Source organism: Sinohyriopsis cumingii, chromosome 4 (assembly GCF_028554795.1).
Source record: "Sinohyriopsis cumingii isolate HCF-2022 chromosome 4, ASM2855479v2, whole genome shotgun sequence".
NCBI lineage: Eukaryota > Metazoa > Mollusca > Bivalvia > Unionida > Unionidae > Sinohyriopsis > Sinohyriopsis cumingii.
Genome location: NC_142964.1, coordinates 95156351 through 95169775, shown reverse-complemented (window position 1 = coordinate 95169775; position 13425 = coordinate 95156351). Strand labels below are relative to the sequence as shown.

At 34.0% G+C, this 13425-nt stretch overlaps 1 protein-coding gene across 1 annotated transcript in view; it reads left to right on the top strand.

Moving 5' to 3' along the window:
• The first annotated feature begins 341 nt into the window (after window positions 1-341).
• Window positions 342-13425, top strand: part of LOC149801708 (E3 ubiquitin-protein ligase arih1-like) — a 119834-nt gene continuing 106750 nt past the window's right edge. Inside the window, exons 1-2 of the mRNA XM_089955988.1 lie at window positions 342-456; window positions 4835-5078. Coding sequence (XP_089812114.1) covers window positions 4848-5078 — 231 coding nt within the window. The 5' untranslated portion in view covers window positions 342-456; window positions 4835-4847. The remainder of the gene's footprint in view (window positions 457-4834; window positions 5079-13425) is intronic.

Below are 13425 nucleotides of genomic sequence, written 5' to 3'. Positions count from 1 at the left end.
GCTTCCATGTCTGCAGTGTGGCAGTTTATAGTGATGTCTATCGCTGAGGCACCATGCCATAAAATGTGGCATCACGTCCAACCCAGTTACATTATCCTGACATCAGGCCGACCAGTATTGTAATGTATCATATCGTCTGTTTTATCTTTGTCACTTCCGTGTTCCTTATCCTATCTGAGACTAATCCACTTGAACGAGATGTACCTCTTCAAGTTTGACACATTAAGTTTATACTAAAATTCCTCCACTGCCAAGTCTAAAATCTTACTGGGTTAGGTCAACTTTTTATAACGCACAACTCGTTGCCCTGTACTTGCAAAAATTATCTGCAGCGATTGGTCGTTTTGTTCATAACAACAAGACTGTGTCTGGGATAAAGAGACAAGTATCTCACATTGAAGAGAGAACACGTGTTAATTATAGAAGCTTGCCTTTTAAGGAATTTATAGAAATTTTGTAAGTATCAGTTATCTATATGATTATAAAACTAACTATATGATTTTGGCATGATATATTTTAAAGATCAAGTTCATTAGTATTACCTGTACATACACATGTGTGAATTTCAATGGAGTCAATGTATTAACTGAGAAAGAGATGACTTAGTATTCCGTAGAAAGTCTACGTCTACCCCATAAATTAACTGCCGGGGAACATAATGTTGTATTGTCAGGATTGCGTATTTAAAGGGCACCCTTATTTTGCAAAATGTAAGTTTTATGTAAGGGATCCGTGATAGCTCAATGGTTAGCACGACGGACTCTCGACCAGAAGAGTCCGGGTTCGAATCCTACAGAGACAAAACAGGGTCGGCGCGGTTGTGTGTCCCCAAATAACAGAATGTGTTGATGTACTGTTATTCACAAAATAACTCAATTTAATTCAAGCAATCGTGAAAAATAATGCCATTGTACATTATTCCCCAAGGAATAAGATGGTTCTAATATATAAGCAAGATTTGCATTTTGGTTTTTTGAGGCCTAACTGTAAAATTAAAAACCTTAATAAAAGTATCGATCTTCACAAAATATCGTATTGCTTTAAACAAGATTCAATGCCTTAAGACATTTTATCTGAAAAGAAAAACAACACTATTGTCTTCATGCATAACTTTTCAATTTATTTTTGCTTCTTTTTGAGTGGGACACAGTTTGATAATGGCAAGAACTTGTCATATTGACTCCAGTTTTAACTACTGTACACGAAAGGAATAAACCAGTCTACTTTATGATGACGTGTGTAAGAGAGGATAACAAGAAATCTTGGTACAATATATATGAGCAATTGGAATATAATTAATAGCTTTTTTTTTTTTTTTTTTTTTTTTTTTAAATTTTAAGTTGAGGACAGCAAGGGGGGAATTAAGAATTCAAGCAAAGCGAATAACGCTGGAAAACGATTTGTTACGGAAGGACACAAAAGTGAATGTAACGTCGTCCTCTTAGTAGGTGGCGTGGTTGACTGGATTTGGCTGTCGTTACCTCCCTCGATTTTATAGCCCGGTGGGAGTGGATAGATAGAATGTCAACAGAGAACTGAGCAGGACTATTGGGAAGAAATAATGCAATACGAGCCCACTTAGACAAGAAAAAATAGCAAAATTTAATCAATAACAATTGATAGCGGCAACTCAAATTCAATCTAAGTTATGTCAACAAAATTTAATAGCAGTGTCTAATTTGGATTTATTTCATCATAATAACGACTGGTGAAAATAGTGCAATGTCTACGACTGATTGCATCACCTTCCTCTCGTGACCCGTGTATCACGTATTCCTATTCCCTAGTCGTCCTATTCTAAACGTTTCATCTCTTCTGGTGTAAACTCCTTGAGGATAACAGGGTCACCAGGTGAAAGGCCAAGGTCAACTATTGAAGGTTGAAATTTTTGTGCAACTTTATGTAATTAGATATATCATCAGATCTGACATAAAGTATCGGATATGGCAAATACATAGTAATGAGAAGATTTCAAAATGAAAAAGGTCAATAACATTTTATTTAGTTAAGCCTCCACACTTACGATTTAGAGTTATTTTAATTTATTTAATGTTTATATATGTATTTGTATAAAGATTAATTAATTTTGTTTAAATTTGCTAATACTTACAGCTTTCTTTTTTCAATAGCTCATTGTAACATTTTGAAAAATTCTCTTCAACCAGATGTTTTAAAAGACTGATTAATATGTGACAGGTAAGTCACCTAAAATAACACTTTGCAGGTGGAATTTCTTATTTTAAACATTATATTCAAGTATATGCCAGGATATAAAATTTTTGTATTTCTAGGGTTTCCAAGGAAACGTTATGAACAGATCAAATATTAATAGTTACCAATGTTGTAACATCTCTCCCTTATTTGTATTTATTATTTAAATTTTAAGAAAATATTTCGATAAGGATTTAAGTGAATATAGTGGATAAAAATCTAAAACATCAAAGAGTTGTACATATTTATTTTGTTACTGCATTTAGACTTGTCTACTTTTTTTTGGGGGGGGGTCAATATTTGCCATTAAAGGTTTATTTTAAATTCTTGTTTTACTTTAATTTCTCAAATAAAAAATGTACTTTATACTGTCAGTTAAAACTGGTAAACTGTACTGCATCAGAATCAGCAGAAATTTGTTATCGATATGTTTATTTACAAATATTCACACTTCTAAGCTTAATTATAAAAAGTGTACAAAACAAAAGACAATTCCGCATTCGGTCTCTAGTGATGGCTTGCTTATCAGTCTAACGCCATGATAGAGATCCCTATCAGATTTTTTTTCTACGCAAATCATCGAATTCAAAATTCTTGATTTGTTGAATATAACACACACACACACACACACACACACAGAGAAAAAGTATGTATATTCCTTTTATTTGCTTGCACTAATACAAAATAGAACAACAATTCACAATAACTACCCTACACCATCATTGAATTCGCGAATCGACAGTCTTCCGTAATGAAAATCATTGGCAACACTAGCTCATTGATCTGTTTATCAGCAAAACAATTGACAAGACAAATACTTCATTCCCCTTACAGTGATTAGAAAAGTTATTGCGAAATTTGCAAGCAAGACATTGGACTAACATCACATTAAAGGACTCGCACAAAACTTTTCTGCCTCTTAGATAATCGCATATTTACTTTCCAAGCACCGACATCATTAATGTATTTCGTCTTTACATTAAATACCATGCAACGCATGAAAGGACATGGTTCGCAAACTGAGTGAAAACAAAATAAAATGGCAGAGGTTTTGACTATTTGGAAGAGTTCACATTCTCTCTAAATACTTTGAATATTTAAAGTATTCTATGTGCCGGTTTTGCACTGGTTTTAGTCTTCGTTTCTGAGCGATCTAAAATTTCACCCATCTTTAAAAATAATTGACATACCTAAGCATTGGCGCCAAGGTTCTTGTGGCTCAAACAGTAATAATTGATTTACACGTGTTAGTAATTACTTTTCTTATAGGTTGTTTTTGACTGAAATGTATATAAGCAATATGCTTTAACATATTTTAAGAAATAAAACATTAGAAAAAGAAAACTTTCAGATGTTGGAGCAAATGAGACCAAAATGATCTCATATAAAGGTCCACTACCAACAAATCTGGATATTGATTTATATGGAGATTAAGCAACGAATGGGGGTGGGGGCACAACATGAAGTAATAATCTAATATCACACATATGTTACTGCTGTTGCTCGCAAAAATGGTACATTTTAAAGTAACGCAAAAGGAAAACATGACAGATCGACACAACTGTCTCATTATTACTTAAATCATATATTCACCCGCCCACGCGGGTAATTATTTGAAAATTTTCTGTAAATTGTACATAGCAAATGGAACTAATGACAATTGATCAAATACAGTTCATCAAAACCTTCCAATGTCAAGAATTCAAAATCAGTAACAGATAAGAAATATATTATTACAGATTAAATATTATGCTGTGAAATAAATTAAAAGGGCATAAACAGAAGAAAAAATAAAAAGCTTCCATTAATTTAGTCTTGGTTTGCTAAGCACCCAGCTAAAGTCATGTATAAGCTATAATGTACCTGTCTTGGGAATATTACCGCGGCCATGTGTTTGATCTGTAAAGATTGCTCAGGGGTTAGTGTTGAACTCTTACGCAAGGTTACTATGACCAACCAGAGACCGGAAACTTGAGTCGGCAAAGGCGACCGGTCGCGTCACTTAATAAAGGCTTGACGTTATCACACCTGTATGTTAAAGGCTTGTTTAAGGATCAAAATGGAAACTCCTCGAGGTTAACGTGGCGTGTTTTATCTGTCCCCATGTTGACAGACCGCGAGAGGGCGTGATTACAATTCAGACCGGAAGGAGACCTTCCGAAATCGTAAGAAGGACTGCAGATCAATAGGGTTTACTCAGTTTAAAGGTCACCAGAACATTACACTTAAGCGGTCTTCGCCACATCTTCATGTAGGACAGCAGATATATGATTTTAATCTAATTGGCTATTATCTCAGGTAAAGTCAGACTTTTGTTTCCTTGCATTAAGCAATCAACGAAGAAAGTATGAAATGTATCATATTTTTAACAATTCTTAATGTCACTTTTAAGTGTAAGACAAAACTTTGCATTTCACAAAGTGCAAATAAGCCCGTATTATGCTTCGCTTCATCCTGGTATTTTGGCTGAATCAGAATGAAATTTGGTCCGAATCAGCTTGCACACTTTCTTTGAATGCACCTTTAAAATGTAAGCCACCGAAGTAAATGTAAATACAGATGGCCACAGAAACTGTTAGAGGTCGAGAACATAGTAAAACCAAATGTCATTTTCTTCATTTAGACATCAGTGAAACATGGATAGCAATGACGAATATGCTTCTGACACAGATGATGAAGAACCCGATGCAGAAAATTCCATGGATGATGACTTCGACTATTTAAATGATAACTTCAGCGACTCTGAGTTGGAACAGGAGCCATCAAGGGACGAAAATCAGCAAGATTTTAAGTACGAGGTTCTGACAGCAGATCAGATCGTGCAGTTTATGGTTAACCGTATTGAAGAAGTCATTGCTGTAGTACAGGTTTGTATCCTGGGATGTATCCTAAGGTTCAAGTGACCATTACAACAGATCTCCCAAAAAGTATAAACGTTTACAGTCAATTTGAATTTGTTTAATTTTATCAACATAATTTATTGGCAAAAGTTTGAGTATTAATCAATGAGGTGTCACAACTCTGAGTTGACATTGAATTTGTAACACGATAATATTCTGAACACTTTAGGACAAGTATTTAAACCTATATCTGCAATATGGTTGGTTTGATTTGGCAACATACATAATGCTTCTATAACCGTAGTGTCATAGAGTTGGCCAATAAATTTCAAAGTGCATATGCTATTGCTGCGTGCATACATCTGATATCACCTTATATTTTCTGGTCCAGATTACAAACTTGATCCCCACCTGCACGAAATACTGAAAATTGTTTTTTAATTGAGCTATTATATTTTGGGAATATATGGAAATGAAGACGAAATCTCCCTGAATGTTGCTTGAGACGTATGCCATGTTTGTGCACTTGTAATGTAATAACCAAGTTTGAGCAGCAACTCTTGGGACACTTAGATTGTTTTCAGATGGTGTTGTATATAAAATGTAATCGATGTGACCAGCCTACGATAATCCAAAGACAGTGCTCGTTTTATTCATGGTTGAAATTAAAATCCAACCATTCTTTCCTCAGTCCAAACAAAAAGTGAACAAGTGATTAAGACTTGAAGTCAATGGCCACTCATAAAATTGCAGATGTATCAGAGGTATAACCTTCGAGGGCTAAATGTCATTGGCAATAAAATCATACAATAAACGGTCCATCAACATAATAATGGTGAAACATCATTATGCATAGAAAATAATATAATCTGTGTATAACATAAATCAAAACATTAAAGAAGAATTAGTAAATGATAAGAAGTCATCTTATATGCCAGTACCTGTGACCCATTGAACAAAATGGCTGCTGTACGAATATTGTCAGTGATTTTCACATTGGAGGGCAGAAGAATATTGGTACATGAACATTTTTCTTTTCTTTTAGCCATTTTATTGGCTGTTTGGAATAATACATTTGTACTTTTAGCATTAAGGATGATTATGGTGATTGATAACAACTGTTTCCATTAATGAGCAATCCAATCCTTGATTAGTGACAGGAAATGTAAAATAGAAGCTAATTTTAAGAACGGTGTTTGAAATCTTGGATTATACTTAAAACTACCGTTGAACAAAATGTCAGCCTGTTTGAGTTGAAATCTTAGTGGCTAATAAGCTGAATTAAATTTGTGCTGTTGTCAACTCAAAAAAAGGCAGAAAAGCTAATAATGCAGACATTTTTACATCAATGCTTGCATAGCGCCCTAAGTAACTGGTTCAGTTTATTTAATCTGTAAAAAAATCATTCTATCTTCCAACATCAATTGATGGCGCAAATATAATTCATCAAATTGTCAGTGTAAATTATCAGTGCTCCATCTAAATAAATAGAGGGGTGTCTTCTCCTTCTCCCAAGAAAACCCCACTTCTGTTCCCAGAAGAGTTTATGGAACAGCCTGTTGTCTAAATAAATAGAGGGGTGTTTTCTCCTTCTCCCAAGAAAACCCCACTTCTGTTCCCAGAAGAGTTTATGGAACAGCCTGTTGTCTAAATAAATAGAGGGGTGTCTTCTCCTCCTCCCAAGAAAACCCCACTTCTGTTCCCAGAAGAGTTTATGGAATAGCCTGTTGTCTGGTACCCCGTCCACCCGTTTTTACAAAGTTATTGATAGTCCTCCTACTTGGCAGATTGCCATATAACTTTAGTCACACATTCATCCCGGGGTCTAGTTGGTCCTAAATGTAAACTGGTGCTGCTTAGACATCCAATATGGTCACCTTAGCAGCCATCTACAAAATATTATCATCACCGTTCCATAACAGACGGCTATAGCAAGACATGAGGTTTTCACTAAAATACTTTTTCAATGTTTAGTTGGTCCTAAATGAAATGCAGTATAGCCGCTGATCTCAGTGACTGTCTGGTCGACATGGCAGTCGTCTTGAAAATCTTAATCTTGAATGGAAAGTCATGTTGACATGGGGTTTTCACCATAAGACGTCTATGTCAAGGTGGTCCTAAATGAAAATGGTGCTTCCTGAACCACCATTACCAAGATATTATTACTGTTCTACCTGAATGGGTGGTCACATCAGCATATGGGTTCCAGCAAAAGTCTTTCTCAATATATCTGATTTGTATTAAATACAAATGGCACCGATCTGACATCCAGTATGTATATCACAAGAGCCATCTTTTACATCCAATATGTATATCACAAGAGCCATCTTTAAATTCTTGTTATTGCTATTCAGTCAGAACTAAAAGTCATATCAGCATGATATTTTCACCAAAAGACTAATTACGTTGACTAGTGGTCACGAAACAATGGTCTGACAAAGCCTCAAAGGGGGGGGGGGGGAGGCGTTCACCAGTTGTTATGTACTTTTGAGAGAGTGACGTATGTAAGGTGAAGTTGTTTGCATCTAAAACCTGCACATTGGAGAGAATGTTGGAATACTTCTATGCTACTTTGATGCAATGTGGCTGACATTTCTTTGGATACTGTACTTTAAGAAATTGTATATGATCTAAGCACACTGCTAACTATAACTACTGCTCCCTCGTGCTAAAAGATCAGCCTGAATTAGTCTCAAGTACACTATCCTTAGCATCTATTCAAATAGGGAAATGAATTTTGACAGACAATACCAGCTTCTGAAAGTGCAATGAATAAATTACCAAATACGTAAAATTAAAAAAAGTTATGGGCTCTGTTTTTAAAAAAAATACAGTTTACCTCTGAAGTTCAGGAAGTGAAAATGACCAAGTGGAGCTAGCAGTTTTTTGAAAGGTGTACAATCTAGAGTAAGGCCAAGCGATGTAGTCTGTAACCCATATTACATCCATCAACCATACACCAAAAATAAAGGGAATTAAAGCTTCTTTGAACAATACCTATGATACACAAGGTCTTTTTTAAATAGCCAGTATAACCAGTGAGGAAACCCGGGGAAATTCTTTTTCTTTAAATTCTATGCAAAATACAAAACTGTAGAGCGCCACCTCTGACCACCAAAGTGGACATTTTTAAATTTCATTCTTTTAAAAAACACTCTTCCAGAATGAATAATCATATCAACAAGGGGATTTCATTAAATGACTTGTTGTGATGTCGGGTTAGTCCTAAATGAAAATGTTGCCAATTTGACATCCAATATTTTCTCGACAAAAGCCAGTTTGAAAGTAGTATTATAAGGGTTGAACTTAAACAGGTCAGCTGATGTTTTCTGATGATAAATTGCAGACAAGTCCTTAAAAGTCTATCGTATCTCCACACAAACTTCGATATTTTAGAATAGATCATTTTATAATTTGTACTCTCTCTTTATAAGTTTTATCCTTTAGATGAGGTAACATTTGCGTAGCTCTTTTTTGCGCAGTTTATGTTGATTCATTTATTTTTATATGAATCTTCACAATGTTGGTATATTCTAAATGAGGTCTGATGAGTGTTTTGAATAGTAGACAGACTGATGCGTAATCTAGACAGATGAATGTTCTCTCTGTCTGACTGACTTCGTTTACCTGAATCTGAATCCATTGTCGAATGCTAAATGCTTGCCAGGGTTAATACCAATGTCCTTCTCCATCTCCACCACGTCTAAATCAGTCACGCCTCCATCATAGGTGTTCATAGTGTAATGTGACTTGTCATATACCTTTTGTTTGCTGCATGTCTTAAGGCATTTACATTTCTCAGGAATTTAAAGTTAGGAACCACTTTGCACTCGAGTGAGACAGATTGTATATATCATGCTAGATAATGTCTACATCATCTTGAGAATGGATTTCTCTATATCTTTTAGAATCGGCAACAAATAGGAAAACCCCAGAAACTGAACAATCGGACAAATAATTAATAATGATTACAAACAGTATTGGTCCCATTAGTGACCCTTGTGGTATGCCACTAGTAACATTTCTCAATGTAGAGTAATTACTGTAGATATGAACTCGTTGTTTAATATCCTTAAGGAAGTTATGATCCATATAAATTGTATAATTTCACCTTTGTCGATTATTTCTGTTCATCGATCGAAAACTCTCACTATCTGGAGGTTATGTCAACAAGTAACTTATTCGCGTAGAAACTTCAAAAGACACGTACAGTATTGTGAATCAAGTTCCAAATAATCCTAAATGTCCTATCACAAGTCCAAAAACATATAATGTTCCGAATGAATTCCAATAGTCTTGAATGTCATGATATACTAATAACCTTGAATGTCCTGATATACAAATGATGCAATCCAGTATGTATTTGAATGAGTTAACAAATTCAATGTAAACTATTAGTTCAAAAGTCAATGAGCACTTTGGTAATTCCAATGAATACTTTAAATATACAAGTCCTCTCGAACTATTTCTGACTTCAACAACTGTAAACTCTGATCAAAATGTGATTCCCACAGACTGATTTAAAATGAAAGTGATTTATTTGCTTATCAAATCTTTATTTATACACATTTTCACTTGACCTACGACGTAAAATAATGTGAATCATTCCAAAGGAAACTTCAAATCTGAGTGTAAATAACCCTAGGTATAGAATGTCCCAACCTCAAATGCTATGTAAACATTCTACTTACAGCTTACAATTATGTACAATAGTTACCTATGTAAACATTCTGTTTACATTGCATAAAATACAACTTGCAATCATAGACAAAACTTAGGCACACAATATATCCATGACACATACAAACGTTAGTGGACCTGGTCTGTACCGGATGATTTTGATGTCAGTCCTTCAGTAATCTATTTTCAGTAAAAGTGAATGAATCGTCTCTTGAAGTTTTATAGCATCGCTATGCCAGATGCACATATTCTTCATCAGTTTCTTCAGTAAAGACGCTGTAAAAAAAGTTACCTATCACAGTAGTCTTCTGTGCGTCGGTACACGCTATATGGAAAGTACGGTCTAAATATATGTGTTATGTATATATATTTAAGTTGTATTGTTTTTTTAGTCTTTTTTCTCTACGATTCTGTGTTATGTATAATTAATTGTATTTTGGACCTGAACTTGTCCAAAATCAACTTCACTGTTGAACTGACCAGCAATTTGATTTTCTAAAGAACACAATAATAGTTAATGCGAGCGCGAATTAAATATTAGGCCCATTATTAGTGTAAACATGTTTATCTTAGTCTAGAACATTGGAATTTCCCTTTGAAATAACCTGATCCACCTGGTGTTTCTTTACTATACTTTTAGTATCTCATTCTATCTTGTTGAAATTTTCTAGAAATGAACTTTGACCTTCAGACTAGTTTTCATTTTGTGTATTTTTTATAATCTTGTTTACTTGAAAATTTCTCATTCTTGCTGTAACCTCTTGAAGCAGACTCAGTCTTTTTGTTGTGTTCAGTATTTGCTTTGGTGGAATTATTTATTAAAACTATTTTTCACTAGAATTACAAAGTGCTTAAAAATATTCTTCGACAGAGACATAAATTTGGAATTATAGTAGATTCAGACAAGGATATCTTGGATTATATTATTGTGATGCATCAAAAGACTGTTTGCACATCACTACATCTCGGGCCACTTCAGGCACATCAAATACATTCAGCGTTGGAGCTTGTTTGGAATATCACTGGAATTTAATTAGAACTTTATTCATCAGAACTTGTGACAGAACGTTTAGGACTATTTTGGTATTAATTCACGAACGTAAGGTCTTTTTAAACTTTCACTTTGCGCTCACAGTTAAATTTTGCAAAACTTGTTTGTTTTTACTCTTTTCTGTCACTTAGTTTAATCATAGAGTCGTGCTATGTGCATGTTACTGGTGTTATGTTAATGCATTTTGATAGGGTTTCAGAAATTTGTTTTTCATGCCTGTTTTCGTTCTTCCTGTGTGACTAATTTCACCTTATTTCTGGCTTTACAATAATTTTCTAATCTGCCATTGTCTTTGGCTTCCATTTATCTTGTCCACAATATCTGTATTTTTTGTATACAGCTGACTGCTTCAGCTGATAACCAGGTTTTGCCTTATCATATTTCTAGTTTTGGGAATGTTGGTGTCTATTACTAAAATCAGTTTATTTATAAACAAATCCTCGATGTATATTGTTCCTTTACCTTCAAATTCTGCTGACCAGTCTATATCTATTATTTCCTTAGTTTGTCATAGTCTGCTTTAAAATGATGACACTTCAAACCAGTCATATATTCATAGTTTACATAGTCTTGATAAGTAAAGTCTATAACAGTGGTCGCTAGACCCAAGCGGATTATCTTATATGACTTGTGCAACACGGTTACTGTCGTTAACTAAATTTAATCCGATGTTGACCTTTCTCGATTTATTTGTTATCTTGCCGGTTTTTCAGATATTTGTTCGAAATAACAGTCTCTAATATACTCAAAATCATTTCTTGAATGCCATGTTGACCAGTATATTTTCGGAAATGAAAGTTGCATGTAAATATTACGTGAATGGATTACAACTCTAATTTACATACACTTGTTAATTGATCATTTTATTGCTTCTGATTCTCCTTTATTAATGACGGGCTTTTGTAAATACAATTCACTAATAGTTTGTGATTGTCCTTCAAGTTGATTTGAATTCATATACCTTTTTTATAAATCAGCTGAAATTTTAGATCTGCAAAAATTTCTCGTCTTCCAACTACAGGAAAATTATCTGAAAATATTTATTAACTATTCCACTTATAACTAGCGCATCTTTGTTTAACTTAAACATAGAGTTCTTTGGTAAAAGTTTCGTTATGAGACATAGACTTTTCATCATTCATTTAACGTAATTTAAATTCATCGTACTTATACATAAAAGTTACCAGCATTATTATACATGCATGTTAGTTCATTTTTCGTACATTTTTAGAACTTGTCAAAGTTAAAATCTTTTTCACCAGTAATGAAAGAACGTTGAATTAACTCATTTACAGTTTTAGTTGCACGATTAAGATTTACGGAGTTTACGTTCCCGTGCACATCCTTATTGTTTTTTCTGGACCAAGATGTGCCTATCGCCACGAAATAGAATTTCTCCGATTTTTCATTTTCGTTCTTTTTCTTGGTTTCGTGCAATTTGTCTTTATAAAGTTTTAATTAATCTCTAGTTATGTCATGTGTTACGCTTATTTATGAAATGGCTGTACTCACAATATATTTCAGTCTGAAACGTTTTTCATGAAAGATTTCAATGTTTCAACGTCAGACTTTGTTAAATCATCGGTCAAATTTTCGGCTCGTAATTGGTCCCGCCCTTAGTTTCCTTACACCTACCGATCTTTGTAACGTTTCTTACGCCGGGTTTGTCGGCCATAATTAAATATGCCGAATCATTTATATAGTCTGTAGTTCTTTGCTATTAAGCAGAACTGTCACTTTCATTTGCTTCCTTGACTCCGTGGATAATAATACTATTTTCCTATGATCTTTGCTGTCGTGCATTTCTGATGCAGTTTTGGTCATGGATTCTTTTATCGAAAACAAAGCCCTCAATTATGTTTTGTCAAGTGTTTCTTTGAAAATGTATCTTACCTGATTAGAGTTAACTTTGGTACTCGTTTCTGTCTTTGGTTTGCTTACCTCGTGTTTCATAGCTTGCAGAAACACTTTGCAGCATGCTTCTATTTCTGTCAGTACGGATGTTTGCCATGACTTTATCCTTACAATTATGACAGAACTAGTGAAGATTTCACGATAAAAGATATGTTAATAATTGTTTTTCCCATAGTTAATGGGTAATTTAACACATTTGGCGATGACCAGTATATTGTACATAAAGTCCTTTCTTCATTTCCTACCCATTAGATGGAACCACTCTCAGATCGAGAGAGAGAGAGAGAGAGAGTTGTCATTTTGACTTCCTTAAGCAGACGTGTCACTCTAGCGATATAGGTGTTACATCGATAACATGTGAGAAGAGGCACTGGGATACAAAACTACACAAGATATGGAAGACAAATAACACACAATTCATTTAAAATATATAATAAAAATGTTTCATTCAATTAGAGCTAGCCAACATCACACTATCCTATAATTTCCGTATTTCAGAATTAAAAGCCAAATAAATTGCCAATAGTGCAAAAATGATCAAGAGTAAAATATTACAATTTAATACTATGGTTATTTTCAATCACTATATTGCATTAAATCTTAATTCTAAACTAGAATAATATTTCCTGTAATTTCGAATTCATTTTATTTCAAAATAAATTATTTCATAGCATGCATGAAGTTAGTAGTAAACCATTTCGAAAAAAAAAAAAAAAACTTAGTATTCTA